Genomic DNA, 27,249 nt, shown 5'->3' on the forward strand with positions numbered 1-27,249 from the left:
CATTTACCTGGTAATGCACCAGATACAGGGTACATTCACGGGTATACCATTTACCTGGTAATGCACCAGATACAGGGTACATTTACGGGTATACCATTTACCTGGTAATGCACCAGATACAGGGTACATTTACGGGTATACCATTTACCTGGTAATGCACCAGATACAGGGTACATTTACGGGTATACCATTTACCTGGTAATGCACCAGATACAGGGTACATTTACGGGTATACCATTTACCTGGTAATGCACCAGATAAGAGGGTACATTACGGGTATACCATTTACCTGGTAATGCACTAGATACAGGGTACATTTACGGGTATACTATTTACCATTTGGTAATGCACCAGATACAGGGTACATTTACGGGTATACCATTTACCTGGTAATGCACCAGGAATTTAGGTTACATGGGTAATCACTAAGTCATTTACGGGTATACATTTACCTGTAATGCACCAGATAAAGGGTACATTTACGGGTATACTATTTACCTGGTAATGCACCAGATACAGGGTACATTTACGGGTATACCATTTACCTGGTAATGCACCAGATACAGGGTACATTTACGGGTGTACTATTTACCTGGTAATGCACCAGATAGAGGGTACATTTATGGATATACCATTTACCTGGTAATGCACCAGATACAGGGTACATTTACGGGTATACTATTTACCTGGTAATGCACCAGATACAGGGTACATTTACGGGTATACCATTTACCTGGTAATGCACCAGATACAGGGTACATTTACGGGTATACCATTTACCTGGTAATGCACCAGATACAGGGTACAATTTACGGGTATACCATACCATTTACCTGGTAATGCACCAGATACAGGGTACATTTAGGGTATACCATTTACCTGGTAATGCACCAGATACAGGGTACATTTACGGGTATACCATTTACCTGGTAATGCACCAGATACAGGGTACATTTACAGGTATACCATTTACCTGGTAATGCACCAGATACAGGGTACTTGTGCTTGAATTTTATAAACAGTATAATTCAATTAACTTTTCTTTGATTTAATTGGTTTAACGTCCTACTAACATCCAGGTTCATTAAGAAGGCTGAGTACCCAAAGTAAAACCACCAACCTGCAGTCAGTATAAGGCAACTGTCTCACATGGGATTAAAACCCACGATCCAGAGGTGATGGGCATGTGATAATATATCAGGATATCTTACCATAAGTCTTCCAACTCTAGGTCGTGAGTTTGAATACCATGTGGGGCAGGCTGGACAGTTGCCGTTAACTCATTATTCAAAACATTACATATTGCAGTACCAGTAGCAGTACTTTCTATGTCCTCTCAACACTATATACTCTGCTATGTCCCTTGTAGACAGGTTTGACTATACAATATACAGTACACCAGGAACCAAAATTACAAAATCATTGTTGGCTGGCTGAGAAGAAAATTTGTTTGATGATCCGAGAGCCAGCATCAGTGGATTAACCTCACATAATATACTAATTAGATGTTATTTTATAAATCCAAGAAATGACAGGTACAGGCATTGTAAAATAACCAAAAACATAAGACGTAACTAAATGATCTCTCCTCCATATAAAATCTAGTTATGTGGGGTGCAATATGTCAGATTCGATATACATACCAATATGAAAGGTTGGTAAATTAAAATTTACTTTTGATTAGTCTCACCTTCCGGTAATTACAACATCATATTATGACCGAATCACTGAAAGGTGGGACAAAGCAGCACTTAACTATACTTTACCAACGTCATTTTGGTAATTTGAAACCCAAGTATTGAAAACAATGAGGCAGGATGAATAAAAATAATACAATCCCACCTCCCATCCCATAAGCAAATACCTCAACAAATTAAAAATTAGCCTCTTTAACAAATAACGTCAAATTCCAAATTGTAACATGATTGCACAAAAGATCAATTAGAGCAAAGAGTCTGGTTTTGCTCCAAATTCCACGTTTTGGTGGTAGAGGAAAGCCAAAGGATCAGCATAACAAAGGCACATAAATCTGTACCCTAAATAATCGGAAAGGGACATAACTCTTGATAAACTGAAGAGAAATACAGTATGAAAGTTTGTCAATGTTAATTTGTTATGTTACATTTAGAATTTTAGTGTTTTTCAGCTAAATATAACATGGTCATACTATGTTCTGTATCACAAAACAGATTACACAACATAACAAGAGGCCCAAGAGGCCTTGACGGTCACCTGAGTGCTGCTACAGAAAGAGTATTGCAAAGTTGGTTCAAATCTGTAAAAAGTATTTACAAATCAGAATAAACTTTAAAGTTGAACCTTCTTATTAGAATTTTTAATTTTTTTTGTATTTCATTTTGATAGTTAGTGTATTATGTTACCAAACCTTATGCTTAAAATTCCAATTTCTTTGCCAACGATAAACAACAAAATCAAACTAGAAGTCAGTCAGTGTCAGTGATTTTATAAATTTCACTTTTTAATCTATAAAGATTATTTGGTTCCATCAAACCTGTGAATTCAGAAGCAGATTTTTGAAATTTTAGCCATTTTGACCCATTTTGGCCCCACCCCTCTGGTCCCTGGGGGTCAGCCAGGACCAATATGGATACGGTGTTAAAATGGTATCTCAGGCTAATAATTTTAACCCAGATTAGCTAATTTTCTATGAAAACTAAGCAAATAATGTTTATAAATGTGTTTTTTCCTATATAAACTATAGAAAATTTGACCCCCTCCCCAGGGGAAAATCTGAGATCCCAGGGCCATGAAATTCACAATTTTTGTAAAGGGTTTTATGACCTTCCAATCTATGAAGAGTATCTGGTTCCATCAAATCTCTGAATTCAGAAGATTTTTGAAGTTTTAGCCTATTTGACCCCTTTAGGCCCCGCCCCTAACGCCCCTGGGGGTCGACCAGGACCAATATGGATATGACGATAAAATGCTATCTCAGGCTAAAAATTCTAACCCAGTTTGACTACTTTCCTATAAAAAATAAGCAAATAGCATTCATAAATGTGTTTTTCCTCTATAAACTATAGTAAACTTGACCCCCTCCCTAGGGGGAAACATGAAACCCCAGGGTCATTTAATTCACAATTTTTGTAAAGGACCTTAAGACCTCTCCATCTATGAAGAGTATTTGATTCTACCAGTTCCAGAATTTCAGAAGAATGTTTTAGCCTTTTTGACCCCTTTTGGCCCCGCCCCTTAGGCCCATGGGAGTCAGTAATGGAAAATTTGTTAATAGGATTCAATGGCCATTTCATAGGGATAATTCTGACATTTAACTAATTTTCTATTATAAATGACCAAATAATGCTCAAAAATGTGTTTTCACTATAAAAACTATAGTAAACTTAACCCCCTCCCCAGGGGGAAACCTGAGATCCAGGGTCATATAATTCACAATTTTTGTAGAGGGCCTTAAGACCTTTCAATCTATGAAGAGTAATTGATTCAGCCATTTCTGAAATTTCAGAAGAAGATTTTTGAAGTTTTAGCCTATTTGACCCCTTTTGACCCCACCCTTAGGCCCCTGGGGGTCTGGGACCATATAATTCACAATTTTGGTTGACCTTTGCCAAAAATGCGAGAAATGCCGCGTGCAATGCTACCGCTTTTGAGTCAAAAATCTACCTCTTTTATGTCACCAAAGGTTAAAAGCCAAAGGCTTTGGCTATGGAAGATTTCTGCAAAATTTCAACAAATTTGGTTCAGCAGTTTTGGAGAAGAAGTCGAAAAAGTAAATTGTTTATCGCTTTATCGCACAATTTGATTAAAATACAGATCCCCATTATACACTACGTTATAGTGTATAATGGGGATCTGTATTTTAATCAGATTGTACGACGCACGACTGACGACGGACGATAACGGACAAAAGGCAATTAGAATAGGTCACCTGAGAAATTGTCTCAGGTGACCTAAAACACTTGGTCACACGATATGTTTATTACAGGTAACTTATGACTAAATTAAATTTTTTACAGCTTATTTTAACAAAATATACGTACTCTAGACCATCCACAAACAACTAGTAAAATGTGAGTTATAAAAATACTAGTTTCTCTTATATATCTGTGCACTATTAAATAACAAATAAATTCATTCTTTTTATAATATATATTTTTTTGTATTCAAGTAAGAATCTCAAATTAAAGCCTGCATCATTCAATTTAAGATTTCAATTAATTAAATATTACTGATTTATATCCACTCCAGTGGTAATTAAGTGAGACTGGAGAATATGTTACAGCACTAAAACTGAAACTAATGAGATCATATTCCTGATTTTTTAATCATCATCAACCTTTAGTTTGACAATTTGTGGCAAAGTGGAATTTTTAGCAACAGATATCTCCATTGATATGAAAACAGGACATTACAAAATGGGTAGATCATAGGTTACTATATTTTATGCCCACTGTTCCGGGGGCGACTCCCCTTTACGTTGATCGTGTATTAGTATATACGACTGACAGTAAAACCCCCTTGATCGTAAAGTTACATATTTGTAAATAATTTTGAAAACAACCAAGACACAAAATATTGTGTAGGTGAAGTTAAAATGGTTTACAGTACAGAAATGGGGCTGCACATAAACTTGGATTGGTCTACTGATAGATTTGGTTCAGATCACAACAAGGGTTGTCCTAGGACAAACAGATCACGACAAGAGTTGTCCTAGGACAAACAGATCACGACAAAGCTTGTCCTAGGACAAACAGATCACAACAAGGGTTGTCCTAGGACAAAAAGATATTTTTTGGAAATAAAATTAATATTAGCAGCATATGAAATCCTATCAATGAATCACAGTAGACCAGGAGCAACATTACCAATACAGTACTGTTTCCATGGAGATCAAAGTCTGTTTGGTTGACTTGGTTTTATTAGCTTAATGTCCTATTAACACCTGGGGTCATGTAAGGACGTGCCAGGTTTGTTGGTGGAGGAAAGCCGGAGTACGCGTCGAAAAACCACCGACCAGCGGTCAGTACCTGGCAACTGCCCCACATGGAATTTGAACCCAGTGGTGGAGGGCTTGTGGTTATATGTCTTGACATCTTAACCACTCGGCCACCATAGCCCCCTTTTTGGTTGGCACAGCCATTCTGAGGGATTTAAAGCCAAGCACTTCAACAAAGATTATCTGGTCTAGTATCACAGATAGACCGTCAATCGATACCAGGAACTGTTAATTGGACCTCGACACGACACACAGGACAGCTGGCATTCCCCTATAAATGTAAATGATTACAAGATCATAAAGGTATAATGATAAAAACATTTTAAAACTATAATTCCTAATTGCACAGTTCAAAGTTATATGATACGAATAAGGACCTAAATCCTAACTGTTTGTTGCAATGTTCCTACAGAAATATCTAAAAACTTAAAAACTGACATCACACATGCATGGAGATAACATTAAGAAAATCCTATGATTTACATTTCTCCTATTATCATGCTTAACTCCCAATACTTGTACAGTCAAATCTGCTGTAAAGGACATCTCTATGTAAAGGACACCTGTCTATAAAGGACTTTTACCCATTTGGAAGGACTTACCATAAGATTGACCTCTGTAAAAAGGACACCTGTCCATAAAGGACTTTTACCCATTTGGAAGGACTTACCATAAGATTGACCTCTGTAAAAAGGACACCTGTCTATAAAGGACTTTTACCCATTTGGAACAACTTACCATATAATTGACCTTTGTAAAAAGGACACCTGTCTATAAAGGACTTTTACTCATTTGGAGCGACTTACCATATAATTGACCTCTGTAAAAAGGACACCAGTCTATAAAGGACTTTTACCCATTTGGAGCGACTTACCATATAATTGACCTCTGTAAAAAGGACACCAGTCTATAAAGGACTTTTACCCATTTGGAGCGACTTACCATATAATTGACCTCTGTAAAAAGGACACCAGTCTATAAAGGGCTTTAACCTGTTTGGAGCGACTTACTATATAATTGACCTCTGTACAACTTGGAAACCTGTCTATAGAGGATAAGTTTCCGTTGGTGTCCTTTATAGTCCAGTAAAGATAGGGTGTTACCCCGAAATAATTGCAACAGAATTTTGTCTTTGTTTTTCATACAGATCTGACTTTGTTTTATACAAGAAAAAAAGTTGCCACAAATAAAAATTTGGGAAAGCGTTTTTCTTGACCCCCAAAAAATCAGAAAAAATAGGGATATTTGCATAATTCGCCAACTTTGAAGCCAAATATAAACTTACATGGTTATCATGAGATACTATAAAATTAATGTATGGCAATAACGTTATAAGGACAGCACAGATTGCCAAAAACATAAATTGTAATCAACACAGGGAAACAGTATGACAGCATGAAAATTGCATTGTTATGTCCTTTTAACAGCCAAATATGCTTTTGTTGGATTGTTAAGATAAACAAATTGTTATTATCAACAATACCATTGATACTCATTTTGATGGAATCTTTTTAAATAAAACTTGTTGATTAAAGGCTTTAAAAGTAAAACATTTTACTTTCACTACCTCAGATAACATGGTTGCTCAAAGTTGGTCTTTTGGCCTTTTCCAAGGACATCTTGAAGTCAAAATTGAATAATATGTCTTTTTCATTCAAGAATTATTCAGTAAGTACCGTGTCAAGTGTTTAGATAGTTATTAATTCAGATTTTATGTAGGCTATATTCACTTAAAAGAGACAACTATATCAATATATCCCCAAATATAAAAGACGTAAGGTCGATCAAATTCTCATTTAGTGTCAATTTGACGAAACTTCTCTAATTGGCTAAGTCCTTAAGTGGAAATGTCAAAAATGTGAATATCTATTTTGTGACTAATCAGATTGCAAAATCCTTTGGCAGATATCACCACCATAATGGAGCGTTCTTTATAAAGTGAGATTAAAGTTTCTTTCTGATCAAATATTAGCACAGGTCAGTTTTTCATTTTTCCATAATGGAACCGGATGGGGGTTATATAATTTTCAATGAGATAAAGGATTTAAATAAAAGTTCAAGTTCAATTTTATAGCTGAAAATCATCACAGCTCTGATTTATTTACTGGCAAAATTTTATGACAAACAAATAAAGAATATTCGAAAAATTAAGATTTTTGTATTGCAGATTTATGGACTTAGACATATTTTGGTATTCAGCCAAATTAACGTTTTTACAACAAATGATCAAAATTATAAGTACAAAATATACAAAAAAGGATATAACATATTAGGAAGCATTTGCTTTTTTATTTTCCGAAATATACCAAAATGGGTGTTTTGCCAAAAATCTAATTATAAAAACACTTCAAATTGGCACGATCAGTCAACTTGACATGTTGATATTTAGTTTTTTTTCTAGCTAAAGTATTATCAATCATGCATTAATACCAAAGAAAATGTAATTCTTTAAGACATAAAACATAAACTGATATTGTTCAGGGTAAGATTTTATAAATGTTTGCATCTAAAAAGAACAAAAACGGTAATGCTAGCTAAATTCAAAAGGTTTTGAGTCGTTTTCATCCTTCTTTATTTCTTGGATTAACTGAAATTATTATGGCATTTCAACTTGTTTGTACTAACCTAAAGTTTGTCTTACTATATACCCGATTTCATATTTCAAGTATTGCAAAAATAGCAGATATTGTACTTTAAAGTGTGATTTCTATTTATTTTCTTATTTTTCGGGTGTTGAAAAAATGACTTTCCGAACATATGATTTTAGGCGACTTTTTTCATGGTAAAATACTAAGATCCTCCAACCCAAAAAGCAGAAAACAAATTCTGTTGCAATTATTTGGAGGTTAGGCCTCAATTTTTTGTACTTTTACTGGACTATTATAGACAGGTTTCACTTTATATCAAACTCACCGTAATCCACTTGTCTATACACTGGGAATGGAACTCGTGGAAACATGGAAGCATTTTAAGCCTGTCTCCCTGGTCATACTCGGACATACAGATGAGACATTCCTCGGAGCTCTGTTTCTCACCGTTTGTTTGGTATGTACGTATCGGAAGGCGAGAACTCTGTGCCTCTGTCAGACCCTTATTCTTAACATCACCCAGCATTTCTGCCAGATTTAACAGATCCTGAAGTAACAGATAAAGCAAATTTATTGCACAGTTGAGGTTAAGACATTTTTTTCTCTATTATTTAATGGTAAACTGAAATAGCTCTATCAGAAAACACTAAGTCTTGTGATACACTGGTAGTTTAATGGTTTAACCATAACATTTATCAATGAACTAATATGACTGAATGACTGCAAACTGTACAGCATATAAAAGTTTAGACAAGAATTTAGCAATTCTGAACATTACATGCCTATCAGATGTCCAAATGCTAAAATTGTGTAGCTATACTTAGCGAAAAAATAGCCAATATTGACAAAACTTTCATAATGTATGCATGTTTAGGATAGTTACCATGGCAACTGCAATGACATACAACCATCCTATTGTATCACTAAACAACAGGTTTGAAAATATGTTGGATTTGGGGGCCAAAAAGTGCACAAACCATACATAGTCCTCTTGCAATTGCAAAACATTCTATAAATCTTGCAATCAGACATATTTGATGACCAAACTGGAATACCAACATGATGTGTCACCAGGAATCAAGCTGTATGTATTGGTAAAAAGTAATAGTGTTAGTAGCATACCTCATAGTCATTGCCATCTGCTGGATTGCCCATGTCAAATCCACGTGGATTGGCATTCCGTCTTTGTCCTCTTCGACGAGACCTTGAATTTCGTGCTACAGGCTGTAATATAGATAAGAGGGAATAGAAAAGAATTATTTAAAATAACCTTCCGAACATAATTATGATGGTAATCCTCTCTCTTTAAAGTGAAAAGTCGGGCAAAGAAAACCAGTCTAAATGAGTTCATTGGCCTTCCAAAAGTTCTCACATATTAATACGACGGTCAAGTTCTGCTCACGTTTCCCAGTTCTGACCATTGGAAAAAAGAAAGTTGAAAGCATTGAAAGCGAGGCTGCGTGGAAATGTAACCACGGACATAGTCAGCCGGGAGGACGTTTTAGGATTCCTACACTTTAAATTAATTTCTTCGTACGCAGACAATTTTTGAGGAGAGATTTTATTTTTCTATTTCATAAGAAATTATACTGGATACATTCACACCATTTTTACCGACTTTAGCTATCCTTGCCCGACTGTTCACTTTAAATAAAAAAAAAAGCAAATTTGTGGAATTTATATCCCCCGCTTTCGTTAATCAAAGGCCCATAATTCTGCCAAATAGGATCTGAGGAAAGTGCTGATCGAACTTGGCCAAGGCCCTGAGACATTTAACTATGTTATCAAGTTTGAAGAAAATCTGGTAATATTTGCGAGAGTTATTAAACATAAAAAGAAAAGATAAATGTCTTGACAATGCATACAAAACTACTGTCTATATCCTATTTGGCCCAGGCAATCCTAAAATGGGTTGTTGTTTGTGTTGACCAATATATATACATGTGCATATCATCCTGTCACCTGTCATGGTTCAAAGGCCCCCTAAATCTTGGTATACACCATTTATCACTTGTATCTTTGGTGTAAATCTGGGTATTCACCATTCCTCAATTAATATACAGATATGTGACCTAATTAATGGAGTTACAGGTATGTGACCTAATTAATGGAGGTACAGGTATGTGACCTAATTAATGGAGTTACAGGTATGTGACCTAATTAATGGAGTTACAGGTATGTGACCTAATTAATGGAGTTACAGGTATGTGACCTAATTAATGGAGTTACAGGTAGGTGACCTAATTAATGGAGTTACAAGTATGTGACCTTATTACAGGTACAACACTTACTGGAGATATAAAATGAGTGTCTCCTCCCAACATTGACAGCAGACTGCTGTTGAAATGAGCTGTAACAACACAATAACATATCAAATTAACACAATTAATTAAGCAAACCAGAACAGAGGCCCAGATGGCCTGTATCGCTCACCTGGTTTGTAATGCAAAGTAATGTTCTGGATACAAGTTCGCTGTTCTTTTCTAAAGGAATTTAAATATATACCTCCAATTCCCCTATTGGGCCCCGCCCCTCCTGCCCCAAGGGGATCAGAGCCAAAATTTATACAAGTTCTGTTCCCCTTCCCCTAAGGATGTTTGTGGCCAAATTTGGTTACAATCCATGCAGAACTCTATGACACATAACAATATAGATGTTGTTTATCATATGGGACTATTATTTGAATAGCCCCTTAGGGAAAATACGGTATGCCCATTGTTGGGGACTCATGTTTGATGGTAGTTTTATGCTGCACTTATTGTCCATTGGTCAACTCTGCTGAAAATCTTGACAGATTCAATATGATTGGCTCTGTTACCTTTTTCCAATTAGGGTTTTAGCCAATGAGATTGAAGTTTACATATAATAGATGGCAGGTACATATGAGCAATAATACGTCAAATAATGTACATTGTAAAATATATTTGAGATTCATATTATTAACACCAGTTTTATTTACCAAATTCATCCCGGAAATGTTGACCTTGTTGTGAGCGGACTCCATTCCGTGTCGTTCGTGTTGGCGGTGAATTCTGTAACATTACATGACCACATGATGTTATAAGAATGATTAATCATGTCGTTCAGCTAATTCAAAGAAAAGGTGTAATAGCGACATTATAGAGTAGCATTCTCTTCAACAGCTGTAGTAATTCTGAAGGATGGTTGTGTTCAAACATATTTCAAGTCATGACATTAATACCAGATAACACTCAATAGTAATATGTATACATAATCATTGTATAAGGTATTGTAGAACACTTCATTTACATGTGTTACAGATGTGAAACATATCCCAAACCTACACACCTGAAGTAATCGTTCCTCTGGTTCATCAAGGTCACGAAGCAGAGCCTCCACTTCGTCTAAATCTGAAACATAAATGATATAAATTCAGCTTCTGAATGAACACAGATAGACTGTAAATGCCATATTAACTGATGACATTGGAGCATAAACGATTGATTCTGAACACGCCATCCCATCCCCACATTTGGCCAATCCTGTAATATAGCTAGATCTCCAATAATATGTATCTAACTGGTGACACTTTTCTAAATCAATACTCATCCTACATTGGTATGTATCCTCGGCATTGTAACTCGTCATCTTTATCCCTCAACCAAAATGTTTGATAAAGTAGAATAGAGCGAGTATAGTTAGTCGGCGTGGTAGCATGGGCTGACCCACTATCTATACCTACCAGGATAGCGTGAGGTAGTTAGTCGCCATGGTGGGCTGACCCACTATCTATACCTACCAGGATAGCGTGAGGTAGTTAGTCGCCATGGTGGGCTGACCCACTATCTATACCTACCAGGCTAGCGTGAGGTAGTTAGTCACCATGGTGGGCTGACCCACTATCTATACCTACCAGGATAGCGTGAGGTAGTTAGTCACATTGGTGGGCTGACCCACTATCTATACCTACCAGGATAGCGTGAGGTAGTTAGTCGCCATGGTGGGCTGACCCACTATCTATACCTACCAGGATAGCGTGAGGTAGTTAGTCGACGTGATGGGCTGACCCACTATCTATACCTACCAGGCTAGCGTGAGGTAGTTAGTCACATTGGTGGGCTGACCCACTATCTATACCTTCCAGGATACCGTGAGGTAGTAGTTAGTCACCGTGGTGAGCTGACCCCCTATTTATACCTACCAGGATAGCGTGAGGTAGTTAGTAACCATGGTGGGCTGACCCACTATCTATACCTACCAGGATAGCGTGAGGTAGTTAGTAACCATGGTGGGCTGACCCACTATCTATACCTACCAGGATAGCGTGAGGTAGTTAGTAACCATGGTGGGCTGACCCACTATCTATACCTACCAGGATAGCGTGAGGTAGTTAGTAACCATGGTGGGCTGACCCACTATCTATACCTACCAGGATAGCGTGAGGTAGTTAGTAACCATGGTGGGCTGACCCACTATCTATACCTACCAGGATAGCTGAGGTAGTTAGTAACCATGGTGGGCTGACCCACTATCTATACCTACCAGGATAGCGTGAGGTAGTTAGTCACCATGGTGGGCTGACCCACTATCTATACCTACCAGGATAGCGTGAGGTAGTTAGTCACCGTGGTGGGCTGACCCACTATCTATACCTACCAGGATAGCGTGAGGTATTTAGTCGCCGTGGCGGACTGATCCCCTATCTATACCTACCAGGATAGCGTGAGGTAGTTAGTCGACGTGGCGGACTGACCCCCTATCTATACCTACCAGGATAGCGTGAGGTAGTTAGTCACCATGGTGGGCTGACCCACTATCTATACCTACCAGGATAGCGTGAGGTAGTTAGTCACCATGGTGGGCTGACCCACTATCTATACCTACCAGGATAGCGTGAGGTAGTTAGTCACCATGGTGGGCTGACCCACTATCTATACCTACCAGGATAGCGTGAGGTAGTTAGTAACCATGGTGGGCTGACCCACTATCTATACCTACCAGGATAGCGTGAGGTAGTTAGTCACCATGGTGGGCTGACCCACTATCTATACCTACCAGGATAGCGTGAGGTAGTTAGTCACCATGGTGGGCTGACCCACTATCTATACCTACCAGGATAGCGTGAGGTAGTTTAGTAACCACGATGGTGGGTACTGACCCACTATCTATACCTACCAGGATAGCGTGAGGTAGTAGTTAGTAACCATGGTGGGCTGACCCACTATCTATACCTACCAGGATAGCGATGAGGTAGTTAGTCACATTGGTGGGCTGACCCACTATCTATACCTACCAGGATAGCGTGAGGTAGTTAGTCACCATGGTGGGCTGACCCCCTATCTATACCTACCAGGATAGCGTGAGGTAGTTAGTCACGTGGCGGACTGACCCCCTATCTATACCTACCAGGCTAGCGTGAGGTAGTTAGTCACATTGGTGGGCTGACCCACTATCTATACCTACCAGGATAGCGTGAGGTTAGTTAGTTGACCCCATCATGAGGCTGACCACTATTATCTACCAGGGTGAGGTAGTAGCTGACTGACCCACTATCTATACCTACCAGGATAGCGTGAGGTATTTAGTCACATTGGCGGACTGACCCACTATCTATACCTACCAGGATAGCATGAGGTAGTTAGTCACATTGGCGGACTGACCCACTATCTATACCTACCAGGATAGCGTGAGGTAGTTAGTCACATTGGCGGACTGACCCCCTATCTATACCTACCAGGATAGCGTGAGGTAATTAGTCACATTGGCGGACTGACCCCCTATCTATACCTACCAGGATAGCGTGAGGTAGTTAGTCACATTGGTGGGCTGACCCCCTAGTTATCTATACCTATTATACTACCAGGATAGCGTGAGGTAGTTAGTAACCATGGTGGGCTGACCCACTATCTATACCTACCAGGATAGCGTGAGGTAGTTAGTCACATTGGGGCTGACCCACTATCTATACCTACCAGGATAGCGTGAGGTAGTTAGTCGACGTGGTGGGCTGACCCACTATCTATACCTACCAGGATACATGAGGTATACGTGGCTGACCTATCTATACCTCCAGGATAGCGTGAGGTAGTTAGTCACATGGTGGGCTGACCCACTATCTATACCTTCCAGGATAGCGTGAGGTAGTTAGTCACCGTGATGGGCTGACCCACTATCTATACCTACCAGGATAGCGTGAGGTAGTTAGTCACATTGGTGGGCTGACCCACTATCTATACCTACCAGGATAGCGTGAGGTAGTTAGTCACCGTGGTGGGCTGACCCACTATCTATACCTACCAGGATAGCGTGAGGTAGTTAGTCACATTGGTGATGGGCTGACCCACTATTCTATACCTACCAGGATAGCGTGAGGTAGTTAGTCACCGTGGTGGGCTGACCCACTATCTATACCTACCAGGATAGCGTGAGGTAGTTAGTCACGTGGTGGTGGGCTGACCCACTATCTATACCTACCAGGATAGCGTGAGGTAGTTAGTCACCAGGATGGTGGGCTGACCCTGACCCACTATCTATACCTACCAGGATAGCGTGAGGTAGTTAGTCACCATGGTGGGCTGACCCACTATCTATACCTACCAGGATAGCGTGAGGTAGTTAGTCACCGTGGTGGGCTGACCCACTATCTATACCTACCAGGATAGCGTGAGGTAGTTAGTCGACGTGGTGGGCTGACCCACTATCACTAGAAAGAGTACTTTTGTAAGGGAAGGCATTTACACTTACATCTACAATCTTAAATGATTAGGTTTTCGGCTCAACCCAAATAAATTTAATTTATGGCTTATTGTTAATGTGTCTTTAGTACGATCTATTTGTTATCAATGGACTGAACAGGTTATATGTTGTATAAAGATGCAAGAATATTATAAAATATTATCATAGTATTCTATGGTATTTTCTTTGTATGTGAGATGTATGTGAGGATTGAACTAATTGTGTCTTGTAATTACAAAAATTGTAGGTATTCTTTGATTTTATTTACGATGTCAGGACTGACTGGATTAGTTTGGATTTATGAAGCTTGCGATGGATAGGGTTGTTCAATGTTTTGTGCCATGCGGGGCATATGACGCTAGTTTCATACTTAAAAGTAATAAAAAATAGGCTGAACAAAGTGGTGTGAGAAAAAAATGTATCTGAATCGGCAACAAAGAGGAGGAAATTAGAATGGAATCGGCAGCACCCTAGGATATCTCTAGGAAATGAAAGTCAGGCATGTCATGTAGCAAAAGAGAAGAAAGAGGAGCAACATCTCATGCAGAGCTTGCCCGGATTCTGTTGGGACTCGTGTTGCACATGCCAGTGGACATGCAGTGGCAGACTTTTACTACATATAATGTTTGATGTACAAAGCTAGCGAGTGTATGTCAGTAACATGAAGTGTTGTTGATTATATGATATTATAACAATCCATCACACTTTGAGTTGTTGTTTTTTTTCAATATTTTATTTAACATATACCGTATCAGGACTGTCACTGCTATCTGGGACATTCTGTTGCAGTTGCAAGCTTTCGATGTGACCTCATTTTGGAAACAAGAGGCCCAGAGGGCCGGTATTGCTCACCTGGTTTGTAATGCCAAGCAGTGTTCTGAATACAGGTTTATTGTTTCTTTTCTGAAGGAATTTGAATATTTACCTCTCATGCCCTTATTGGGCCCCAACCCTCCTGCTCCCAGAGTCAGAGCCAAAATTTATAAAAGTTCTGTTCTCCCTTCCCCCAAGGATGTTTCTGGCCAAATTTGGTCACAATCCATGCAAAACTCTAGGGCAAGTAGCGATTTATAGGATTTACCTCTATTTCACCTATTGGGCTCCACCCCTCCTTCCTTGGGGGGTCAAAGCCAAAATTTATGCAAGTTCTGTTCCCATTCTCCCAATGATGTTTGTGGCCAAATTTGGTTACAATCTATGTATAACTCTAGGACAAAAATTTATAGGATTTACCTCTAATGCCCCTATTGGGCCCCACCCCTCTTGCTCCCAGGGGGTCAGAGCCAAAATTTATACAAGTTCTGTTCCCCTTCTCCAAAGGATGTTTGTGGCCAAATTTGGTCACAATCCATGCAGAATTCTAGGACAAGTAGCGATATATAGGATTTACCTCTAATTCCCCTATTGGGCCCCACCCCTCCAGTCCCCGGGGTGTCAGAGCCAAAATTTATTCAAGTTCTATTTCTCTTCCCCCAAGGATGTTTGAGGCCAAATTTTGTTACAATCCATGCAGAACTCTATGACACATAACAATAAAGATGTTGTTTATCATATGGGACTATTATTTGAATAGCCCCTTAAAATCACAATATGCCCATTGTTGGGGACTCATGTTTGATGGGTAGTTTTATGCTGCAATTATCGTCCGTTGGTCAACTCTGCTGAAAAAGTAACAATGTAAGGAAATGTTGACGGACGGATGATGGACGAACCGCCATGACATAAACAAGAGGCCCAGAGGGCCTGTATCGCTCATCTGGTTTGTAATATCAAGTAATATTACTGAATATAGGTTCATTGTTCTTTCCTGAATGAAAATTGAATATTTACTACCTCTACTTCCCCTATTGGGCAACACCCCTCCTGCCCCTGGGGGGTCAGAGCCAAAATTTATACAAACTCTGTTCCCCTTAACCTAAGGATGTTTTTGTCCAATTTGGTTTCAGTTCATGCAGAACTCTATGACTAGTAGCGATTTAAAGGATTTACCTCTATTTCCCCTATTGGGATATGCCCCTCCTACCCCCTTGCGGGGTCAGAGCCAAAATTTATACAAGCTCTGTTCCCTTTCCCCCAAGGATGTTCCTGGTCAAATTTAGTTACAATCTATGCAGAAATCTATGACTGGTAGTGATTTATAGGATTTACCTCTATTTCTCCTATTAGGCCCTGCCTCTCCTGCCCCAGGGGGGTCAGAGCCAAAATTTATACAAACTCTGTTCCCCCAAGGATGTTTCTGGCCAAATTTGGTGTCAATCCATGCAGAACACTAGGACAAGTAGCGATTTATAGGATTAACCTCTATTTCCACTATTGGGCCATGTCCTTCCTGCCCCTAGGGGGTCAGAGCCAAAATTTATACAAACTCTGTTCCCCAAAGGATGTTTCTGGCCAAATTTGGTTTCAATCCATGCAGAACACTAGGACAAGTAGCAATTTATAGGATTAACCTCTCTTTCCTCTATTGGGCCACGCCCTTCCTGTACCGATTAAATTTTGTATCTGTAGATTTTTGGCCCCTGAATCTCATTAAATTTTGTACCTGTATAATGATTAACCTCTAGTGTGTACATTTAAGGATACTGCAGCATTCTGATGTGTGCATTACCATTGTCTTATAACAATACCTGTACCTTTACTTCAATAAATTTTGTATCTGTAGTTTTTAGGCCCCTGTACTACCTCATTAAATTTTGTATCTGTATAATTTTTTGGCATCTGTACTATGTCATTAAATTGTGTACCTATTGTTTTTTTGGTCCCTGTAACCAATTAAATTTTGTACCTGTAGTTTTTTTGCCCCTGTATCTCATTAAATTTTTATACCTGTATTTTTTTTGGCCCCTGTACCTGATTAAAAATTGTACCTGTACCTTTACTTCATTAAAAATTGTACCTGTAGTTTTTTGGTCCCTGTACCTGATTAAAAATTTTGTACCTGTAGTGTTTTTTGGCCCTGTATCAGATTAAATTTTGTACCTGTCAACCTGTTCTAATCTTTGTCTCTTGAGGAGTTGACCCACCTGGATGTTTGAGGCCAAATTTTGTTACAATCCATGCAGAACTCTATGACACATAACAATAAAGATGTTGTTTATCATATGGGACTATTATTTGAATAGCCCCTTAAAATCACAATATGCCCATTGTTGGGGACTCATGTTTGATGGGTAGTTTTATGCTGCAATTATCGTCCGTTGGTCAACTCTGCTGAAAAAGTAACAATGTAAGGAAATGTTGACGGACGGATGATGGACGAACCGCCATGACATAAACAAGAGGCCCAGAGGGCCTGTATGGCTCATCTGGTTTGTAATATCAAGTAATATTATGAATATAGGTTCATTGTTCTTTCCTGAATGAAAATTGAATATTTACCTCTACTTCCCCTATTGGGCAACACCCCTCCTGCCCCTGGGGGGTCAGAGCCAAAATTTATACAAACTCTGTTCCCCTTAACCTAAGGATGTTTTTGTCCAATTTGGTTTCAGTTCATGCAGAACTCTATGACTAGTAGCGATTTAAAGGATTTACCTCTATTTCCCCTATTGGGATATGCCCCTCCTACCCCCTTGCGGGGTCAGAGCCAAAATTTATACAAGCTCTGTTCCCTTTCCCCCAAGGATGTTCCTGGTCAAATTTAGTTACAATCTATGCAGAAATCTATGACTGGTAGTGATTTATAGGATTTACCTCTATTTCTCCTATTAGGCCCTGCCTCTCCTGCCCCAGGGGGGTCAGAGCCAAAATTTATACAAACTCTGTTCCCCCAAGGATGTTTCTGGCCAAATTTGGTGTCAATCCATGCAGAACACTAGGACAAGTAGCGATTTATAGGATTAACCTCTATTTCCACTATTGGGCCATGTCCTTCCTGCCCCTAGGGGGTCAGAGCCAAAATTTATACAAACTCTGTTCCCCAAAGGATGTTTCTGGCCAAATTTGGTTTCAATCCATGCAGAACACTAGGACAAGTAGCAATTTATAGGATTAACCTCTCTTTCCTCTATTGGGCCACGCCCTTCCTGTACCGATTAAATTTTGTATCTGTAGATTTTTGGCCCCTGAATCTCATTAAATTTTGTACCTGTATAATGATTAACCTCTAGTGTGTACATTTAAGGATACTGCAGCATTCTGATGTGTGCATTACCATTGTCTTATAACAATACCTGTACCTTTACTTCAATAAATTTTGTATCTGTAGTTTTTAGGCCCCTGTACTACCTCATTAAATTTTGTATCTGTATAATTTTTTGGCATCTGTACTATGTCATTAAATTGTGTACCTATTGTTTTTTTGGTCCGTGTAACCGATTAAATTTTGTACCTGTAGTTTTTTGGCCCCTGTATCTCATTAAATTTTATACCTGTATTTTTTTTGGCCCCTGTACCTGATTAAAAATTGTACCTGTACCTTTACTTCATTAAAAATTGTACCTGTAGTTTTTTGGTCCCTGTACCAGATTAAATTTTGTACCTGTAGTTTTTTGGCCCCTGTACCAGATTAAATTTTGTACCTGTACCAGATTAAATTTTGTACCTGTAGTTTTTTGGCCCCTGTACCAGATTAAATTTTGTACCTGTAGTTTTTTGGCTAACTCTTCGTCCCCCTCAACCTGTTCTATCTGTCTTTGAGGAGTTGACACATCATCACACACAATAGGCTGGCCAGCACTTCCGTCTGGGGTTTTCTGTCTCTGGTCTAATCCAGCACCTAAGTGTGCTGTAACAAAGTTATTCTAGTGTAAGATCACCATCAGCATTACTCCTTTTTTGTTTTTCGTCTTGGCATATTACAGAGTTACCTCCCTTGCGGGTAGGTATTGATTGTGACTGGTTGTTTTGTGAGTGAAGTTCACATTATTTCCTCTGAAAAGAATATGATGTTACATTTGCAAATATATGACATCACAATCAATGTCTACCTTAGGGGCAGATAACTCTGTAATATGCAAAATACAGATACAGAATATTATACACTTAATTGCCTTAAACTATTAAATCTTATCAAATCTTAATAAGTAATTAACACAGAAAAATTATCTCTTTAATTTGTTCAGTCAACATCTTATAATTAATGTAATTCTGATCTTGATAAAACTTCTTGCTATGAGAATTTTTTTCCCCAATACATCAAGCATTTCAATGATTAAGAGCCTGAAATATCTCATTTCAGAATGTTTCAGCATCAGCTACGTATAAAGGTATGAATTTTAATAACTCAAAAATAGCTCTTTTTAATTGATTTTGCTCAAATTAGTTTCAACATATTAAATTTGGAGAAAATTAAAAGCAATACTCACTAAACAGTGGAAAGAACCAAAAAAAAATCAGAAATTGTCGAAATACATTTAGTGTCCTTCTTGGTATCCATATTTACACAGACTAGATGTTAAGCTTTCGGTAACTTCCTGTAATTGTTTATAATCAATATTTAATTGCCTACAAAGCATGCAAAATTAAATCACTTACTTCTTTTGTTCTTATGGGGTTTCCCCTCTAACGCTGCATGGGGGGTTAGCCTTCTTCTTTCTCCAGACACCTGTCTTGAATGTGACCTTGACTCCTCCATTGGTGGTTCTGTCACTCGGGTAAAGCCATCGTCAAACCAGCTGGACATCTTTTCTGTTTGATCACTTTTCTTTCTTATACGTGAGCTCTGTGCTTTATTTCCTTCTATGTTTTCTGTTATCTTTCTCGCTCCAGTACTGACATTGTACACATGGCCCTGAAGATTATGATTAACTGATTCTGAGGAAGTAATATCATGTAAAGACGATGCATGTGATGAATGGGGTTTGGATGGAGCATACTTATTGCTCTCAGTGTTATTGGCACATTTTATAGACTCATCCTGGAGCTTTCTATCTTGATCATGCCTTAAGTTTTTCGGAAGGGTGAGGTCTTGATTTGGAGCACTACTACAATCTATCATAGCCTTTAATGTCTGAGAGCTTATGGCTTCAAAGTCGCTATCATCTGAACCACTGTCTGACGATTCCGACGGCAAACCAATACGATGATATCCAGTATAAAATCTCTTTGATGAAAATCCACCATCCAAACGAGCACGTTTGCTTTTACCTGGAGAATTGAAATCCTCAGATTTTCTTCTCCCGGTAGTACATTTAATCTCCTTCTGAACTCCGTCCTCACTTCCCTGAGTTGTTTTCTCTGCTCTCTGTCTGATAACAGGTATCACAGAATACTGATGGTTGTCTGCTTTGGCACTGTCATTTAAATCATCACTTGTCGATGGCAAAGATTCCCTGTGAGTCCTAGAATGTTCTGAAGATCGGGACACTGATTTAACACTTCTTTCTGATTTCTTACTCCGATGATTTGATTCGTTTCTCGAGTTGTCACTTTTTCTTTCCATCATTTCTTGGAGAGCTGTTTTAAAATGGACACCGTGGGACGGAATATATGGACTAATTTTTACCTTTCCAGGACTAAGTGCAATCTTTGATTGAGCATCTAAAAATTTCTTTCTAAAACTTGATACTTTCGGCGAAACACATCTTCCATTTGCATTTGTTTCTTCAAAGTGATTTTGTCTCCATGACGATGACTGTTTTTCTGGTGTTAACATTGGCTCTCTAGGCGGTTGTGCCCTATTATGAGAACTAATCCCCGATGATCCTAGGCTGTCAGTGAACTCTGATGATTTACTCTTATTTGTTTTTGAATCTGCATATCCCCGACTGTCATTACTTATCTCATCATTTCTCCCTGCAGGATGTTTTCCTCTTTTACCAATAAATCTTGAAAAAATAGGACTGAAACAAATTATTTCAAAACTTTATCAACAGAGACTAAAAAATTTTTTTCTCTCTCACAGGAACATTTCATGTGTAACATAGTCTTATGAACTTTACTATGTATAATTTTCAAGTTATTCTTTCTTTTTACATGGACATATTACTTACCTTTGTGAAATGTATGCCAACCATTTTGCCTTCTACAAACACATGCAAAGATTTTTCCTTTTTAAATGCACAAAATAGTGCAGCATTTTTACAACTTCCTTATAATTTTCTTCTATTATTTCAAGCATAATATCAATATAGAAAACAATAACAGAAATTGACTATGAATGTTAACCATAATATAGCTTCATATTTCTCTGGGAAAGTAAATTTATTTAATCTATGACTTTGATAAGGAAAACTCAAACAATGTAACTAAATCACATACCATGTTATATCTTTTTAAGGTTTGTGTGAGATTATTGTTTCTATTGGCGATGAAATGATGCTAAAACATGATATCCCATGCTGAAGTCATTTCAGCAGGAAGATTACAATGAGTTACATTCCATCAGCACTTGAAATACTAGTACCGTACAAATGTTATAGAGTATTGCGTGGTAAATAAATTAATCCAAATCAATATTCTGACAAAAAAATAACAAAAATTATGTCATAGAGTTGAGAAAACACTATTATTAACGACTATAAGAAGATCACAATAGGGATAGCTAACCTTGGTACGTGTGAAATGAGAAGATTACAATAGGGATAGCTAACCTTTGTATGTGTGGAATGAGAAGATCACAATAGGGATAGCTAACCTTGGTATGTGTGGAATGAGAAGATTACAATAGGGATCGCTAACCTAGGTATATCGCTCTGAAATGAAAAGATTACAATAGGGATAGCTAACCTTTGTATGTGTGGAATGAGAAGATTACAATAGGGATAGCTAACCTTGGTATGTGTGGAATGAAAAGATTACAATAGGGATAGCTAACCTTGGTATGTGTGGAATGAGAAGATTACAATAGGGATAGCTAACCTTTGTATGTTAGGAATGAGAAGATTTCAATAGGGATAGCTAACCTTGGTATGTGTGAAATGAGAAGATTACAATAGGGATAGCTAACCTTGGTATGTGTGGAATGAGAAGATTTCAATAGGGATAGCTAACCTTGGTATGTGTGGAATGAAAAGATTACAATAGGGATAGCTAACCTTGGTATGTGTGGAATGAGAAGATTACAATAGGGATAGCTAACCTTGGTATGTGTGGAATGAGAAGGTTACGATAGGGATAGCTAACCTTGGTATGTGTGGAATGAGAAGATTTCAATAGGGATAGCTAACCTTGGTATGTGTGGAATGAGAAGAATTTCAATAGGGATAGCTAACCTTGGTATGTGTGGAATGAGAAGATTACAATAGGGATAGCTAACCTTGGTATGTGTGGAATGAGAAGATTACAATAGGGATAGCTAACCTTGGTATGTGTGGAATGAAAAGATTACAATAGGGATGGCTAACCTTTGTATGTGTGGATGAGAAGATTACAATAGGGATAGCTAACCTTGGTATGTGTGGAATGAGAAGATTACAATAGGGATAGCTAACCTTGGTACGTGTGGAATGAAAAGATTACAATAGGGATAGCTAACCTTGGTATGTGTGGAATGAGAAGGTTACAATAGGGATAGCTAACCTTGGTATGTGTGGAATGAGAAGGTTACAATAGGGATAGCTAACCTTGGTATGTGTGGAATGAGAAGGTTACAATAGGGATAGCTAACCACAGTGTATCTGGAATGAGAAGGTTACAATAGGGATAGCTAACCTTGGTATGTGTGGAATGAGAAGGTTACAATAGGACTAGCTAACCTTGGTATATCTGGAATGAGAAGGTTACAATAGGACTAGCTAACCTTGGTGTATCTGGAAGGAGAAGATTACAAAAGGAATAGCTAACCTTGGTATGTGTGGAATGAGAAGATTACAATAGGACTAGCTAACCTTGGTATATCTGGAATGAGAAGGTTACAATAGGACTAGCTAACCTTGGTATATCTGGAATGAGAAGGTTACAATAGGACTAGCTAACCTTGGTATATCTGGAATGAGAAGGTTACAATAGGACTAGCTAACCTTGGTATATCTGGAATGAGAAGGTTACAATAGGACTAGCTAACCTTGGTGTATCTGGAATGAGAAGGTTACAATAGGACTAGCTAACCTTGGTATATCTGGAATGAGAAGGTTACAATAGGACTAGCTAACCTTGGTATATCTGGAATGAGAAGGTTACAATAGGACTAGCTAACCTTGGTATATCTGGAATGAGAAGGTTACAATAGGACTAGCTAACCTTGGTATATCTGGAATGAGAAGGTTACAATAGGACTAGCTAACCTTGGTGTATCTGGAAGGAGAAGATTACAAAAGGAATAGCTAACCTTGGTGTATCTGGAAGGAGAAGATTACAAAAGGAATAGCTAACCTTGGTGTATCTGGAATGATAATCAAGCTATCATTTCCACTTGATGTCCCCTGAGCCTGCTCGGTTGGTTTTGTTGTAGTTGTCTCCCTTGTTTGCTGACGTCCATGGTTCATGGTTCCATCATCTTCTCCTTTACTTCCTGTTTTTATTTTTGGTTTGACTTTCAAATAAAGATTGCCATTTGGATCCATTTCTATAGTAAATAAAAAAGCAAAATTTGTTCTAATCTATATTCAACAAAATATCTATTATAGCTTTAACAAGAGATTCTAGGGGATCTTATTGGCATCCACTATTAAATGATCTATTTTGACGCTGGTAATAGGATAGAGCGATCTTTTCTCTGCTTTTCCATTCTTTCCCTCTTCCTTAAATCATTTGATACACACAGGGAATATATATACATACAAAGTCAATGACAAAGTGCTTCAATTATCAAAATGCTTCTTTTCCAATTGGTCCCAGATTGTGATATATGCAATGAATTATGCATAACTTTGTTTTTAACTACATATAACAGTAAAGTGAACCCTGACTTAGGTATCTGCCACCTCTGTATGAAGATCAACTGCTAAATAAAACTACTTTTTAGGATCCCAAATGGCCATTTCTAGTATTGCAAGAAAAGAAACTTAAACAACCAGAAATGTTTACACAGCTGGGCATTGAACCTACTACCGATGACCTCCAAACAATACTTTATTAAGTTACAAATTATCAGCAATGATGAACTCGGCCTTTTCTTTTCTTCTTTATCAAAGTCGTTGCTACTGAAGACAACTAAAGTACAAGCCCCTGTGTTTGCGTCTGGCACCATATCATTATTAAGCATAGAAAATGAAAAGGACTGCAATATTCTTTCTGAAAGTCCATTTTAATACAGGGGTTTTGAAATCCCAAAATGACGTGATAAAGTACAATTTATCGTTGATTTATCCCACCTCCTGGTGATTATAATGGCACAAAATTCATGTCACATAAAAAGTCACTATCACCAAAAGGTGGGATAATTGACAGTAAATTATACTTTACCCTCATCGTTTTGGAATATTGAAACCCCCATATTATACCAAGGGACCCCATTTTATCTGAAAAGGACTCCATTTCTGAAACACCCAGCACAACCCTCGAGATCTGCAGATATGTACCTTCGATGCTCAATTTGGAACGATGTAAAAATCAAGAGGAGGAAGTGAAGGCATCCATTTAAGGTTCATTAAAATCCAAGACCTCCCAAAGTAACATTACCAATAAAGCAAGCTTCCTTTAGCTAGCAAACAATTACATCAAAAATGTTAGAGGTATAGCATGACGAGACACTTTTGATCATTACGTCGTGTCAACCTCTAACAATCGAAGCAGGATTCACATGGCGCAGAAATTAGTGTTGGGAATCGGTTAAGATTTCATCATCGATGATCAGTTAAAATCGGTTGGTGTCAACCGATCGATTTTCGATTATTAATCGGTTGCTCTTTTGTCACATAATTTTCTTAGAAATTTTAGTTATTTTTAACGATGTCATGATTTTTTCTATATCATTTATCAAAATGACATATTCTTTTAGTTTTTTTTTTTTTAAACCTTTTCATGTTTTCAGTTGCTTATGATGTTACCTAATAAAAGAACTATTAACAAAATTCTTGACAAAAAGAAAAAAATATTAATCTTCAAAGTCAATTTACAAAGTTTGATAACGTTGACTTTTAAAATTCAATATCAGTTAAACAATATAAATATGGGCCTATATGAAGTGAAAAGCTTCAAGATTATGATGGCTGCCATTAAGGTATTCTGTTTTCACACTGGCTTTGTTCTGTATAGTTTCGTATCCAAATTTATTACCAGATTGACTCAAGTCAATGTTACATATAACAATCTTCATTAATGAACTAATTAGGCTTATAATGTTTATTTTGTTATCATATTTGTTTTAACAGCAGGTTTGGTAAGAAGTCATTGCTAAAGAGAAAAAGGCATAAACTCTGGACTCTCTAAGGGAAAATGAAAGTAGAATTCCCACTTCCTTGAAAGTAGAATTCCCACTTCCTGTTTTGATACCGATCATCGATGTTGATATTTCATTATCGATTACTCGAAATCAGTTGTCTTTTCGATTAGACATCAATTATAATCGATCATTGGGACAACACTAGCAGAAATGGGCTCGATACAAATTCAAAATTTCAAGTTGTGTTTACACTAACCTTTCACATCCTGAAAGAATTAACTCAAATCATGTTAATTCCAAAATACAAAACGTCACTATTGCACTTTTATACTGAATTTAGACATTTCTTTACCCCCACCACTCTTTGTACGTCTACCAGCTGGTCGCCATTTTTGCTTGGTAATTACAACTTACGGAATGATGACAGAAAGTAAAATTATCATTATCTACAAAATCAGTCTGTGACTTTAAGCACTAGTCCGATGCCCATATGCATGATTAGTAATTTTACGGCCGGACTATAGTGCCAATTATTATTAACTAATTGGACTAGTGGCTCCCCATGCCACCTGATTAAAATTGGTAAATACTATATTTACAAATTTTGTGGTCAATTGCATTTTTCAACACATTTTGAGTGCATTATAATGTATGCAATTATTTCAGTACAGATGCATCATTTTGTGAGAACTTGCGTTTGTAATTTAATTGGGTCAAACATTGTAAACTGATCATTACAGAAGTGCTGAAGCAAATCAACTGTATATTTAATTTTGACTAGTGATTGAATAGTCAGACTAATTAAATTTAGGGGTTTACTAGTCCAAATGAAGAGCAGCAAAAAATATTGACTTCACAGACTGCAAAATTCTTGCAATATTTCGACTATAATGTATTATTGTATTAAAATATCTCCAGAATTCATCAGAACTCATAAAAATACTTTTTTTATGCATTTAAATTGGATACCATTGTTAATATTATCTTTTCACCTTATACACTGTGCTATATTTTTGTGAAGTGATGAAAATTGGAATGTGATTTAACCTACCTGGTAGATTGTACAGCGCTGGACATGATTGCTATGGGTCACCTACAAAATGTGTGATTATTCTGTGGATTTATATTTTGGGGTCCATGGATAACTACTGATTCAAGCTATACATACTTTTTGGACATTCTGGTAAGTTTACACTTAGTAATTAAGCGTCAAACTTATGCCCCTAGTTCGAGGACAGAACTTGCGAAGACTCATAAAGGGGTCGGGAATTAGAAGCCGATATTGCCCATCAGAAGTTTCTCAATATTGACGTCTAATAGGCCTATTATTGGATTAGTAAACAATGTGTTTCGGGACTACAATTTGATTGATTATTCTGATGTAGCATTAAATGACAATCAGGAAATATTTACTTCTCAATGTAGACATCTCGCAACCAAATCCTGGACTTCACACTAATAAGTGTATCAACTTCAAATATTATTGTATCAACTTCAAATATTATTGGTGACTTTAGTCAATGTGACCCACTAAACCAAAATAGGTTAAATCGCGATTTTTGTTGCCTTCGATGTCTTATTACGTCGATATTAACGAAAATAACCTAAAACGCATACTGCAATAATGGTTCTGTAAAATAAAATCCCATAATATACTTACTATCGCTCCTAAATCTATTAAATTTGAGATTCGATCACTCTTGATCGAACAGTTGCCGCCATTGATACTTGACCTTTGACCTTCTGATATGCTGGTAGTGATCAATAAGATGTTTGAAACAAATGAC

At 37.7% G+C, this 27,249-nt stretch overlaps 1 protein-coding gene across 1 annotated transcript; it reads right to left on the reverse strand.

The window, feature by feature from the left end:
• Positions 1-830: 830 nt before the first annotated feature.
• On the reverse strand, positions 831-27,213 carry LOC138329013 (E3 ubiquitin-protein ligase RNF6-like). Its single transcript, XM_069275713.1, has 11 exons — positions 27,123-27,213; positions 23,512-23,704; positions 19,735-21,041; positions 18,843-18,985; positions 12,238-12,280; positions 10,873-10,934; positions 10,523-10,595; positions 9,855-9,913; positions 8,686-8,787; positions 7,889-8,110; positions 831-5,246 (listed from the first exon to the last, which is right to left on the reverse strand). Exons 2-11 carry the CDS (start codon positions 23,700-23,702, stop codon positions 5,184-5,186), a joined length of 2,265 nt encoding a protein of 754 aa, XP_069131814.1. The 5' UTR covers positions 23,703-23,704; positions 27,123-27,213; the 3' UTR covers positions 831-5,183.
• Positions 27,214-27,249: the final 36 nt, after the last annotated feature.

The sequence above is a fragment of the Argopecten irradians genome, chromosome 8 (assembly GCF_041381155.1).
Source record: "Argopecten irradians isolate NY chromosome 8, Ai_NY, whole genome shotgun sequence".
NCBI lineage: Eukaryota > Metazoa > Mollusca > Bivalvia > Pectinida > Pectinidae > Argopecten > Argopecten irradians.

What these genes read in the sequence shown, in the direction of transcription:
- LOC138329013 (XM_069275713.1), bottom strand. Translation starts at nt 23,702, where the DNA reads ATGGATCCAAATGGCAATCTTTATTTGAAAGTCAAACCAAAAATAAAA. An exon ending in AGTTAGCCAAAAAACTACAG is followed by an intron (nt 12,281 to 18,842) that starts GTACAAAATTTA and finishes AGGTATAGATAG; the next exon opens with GGGGTCAGTCCGCCACGTCG. An exon ending in GTATAGACAAGTGGATTACG is followed by an intron (nt 5,247 to 7,888) that starts GTGAGTTTGATA and finishes TTACATTTATAG; the next exon opens with GGGAATGCCAGCTGTCCTGT.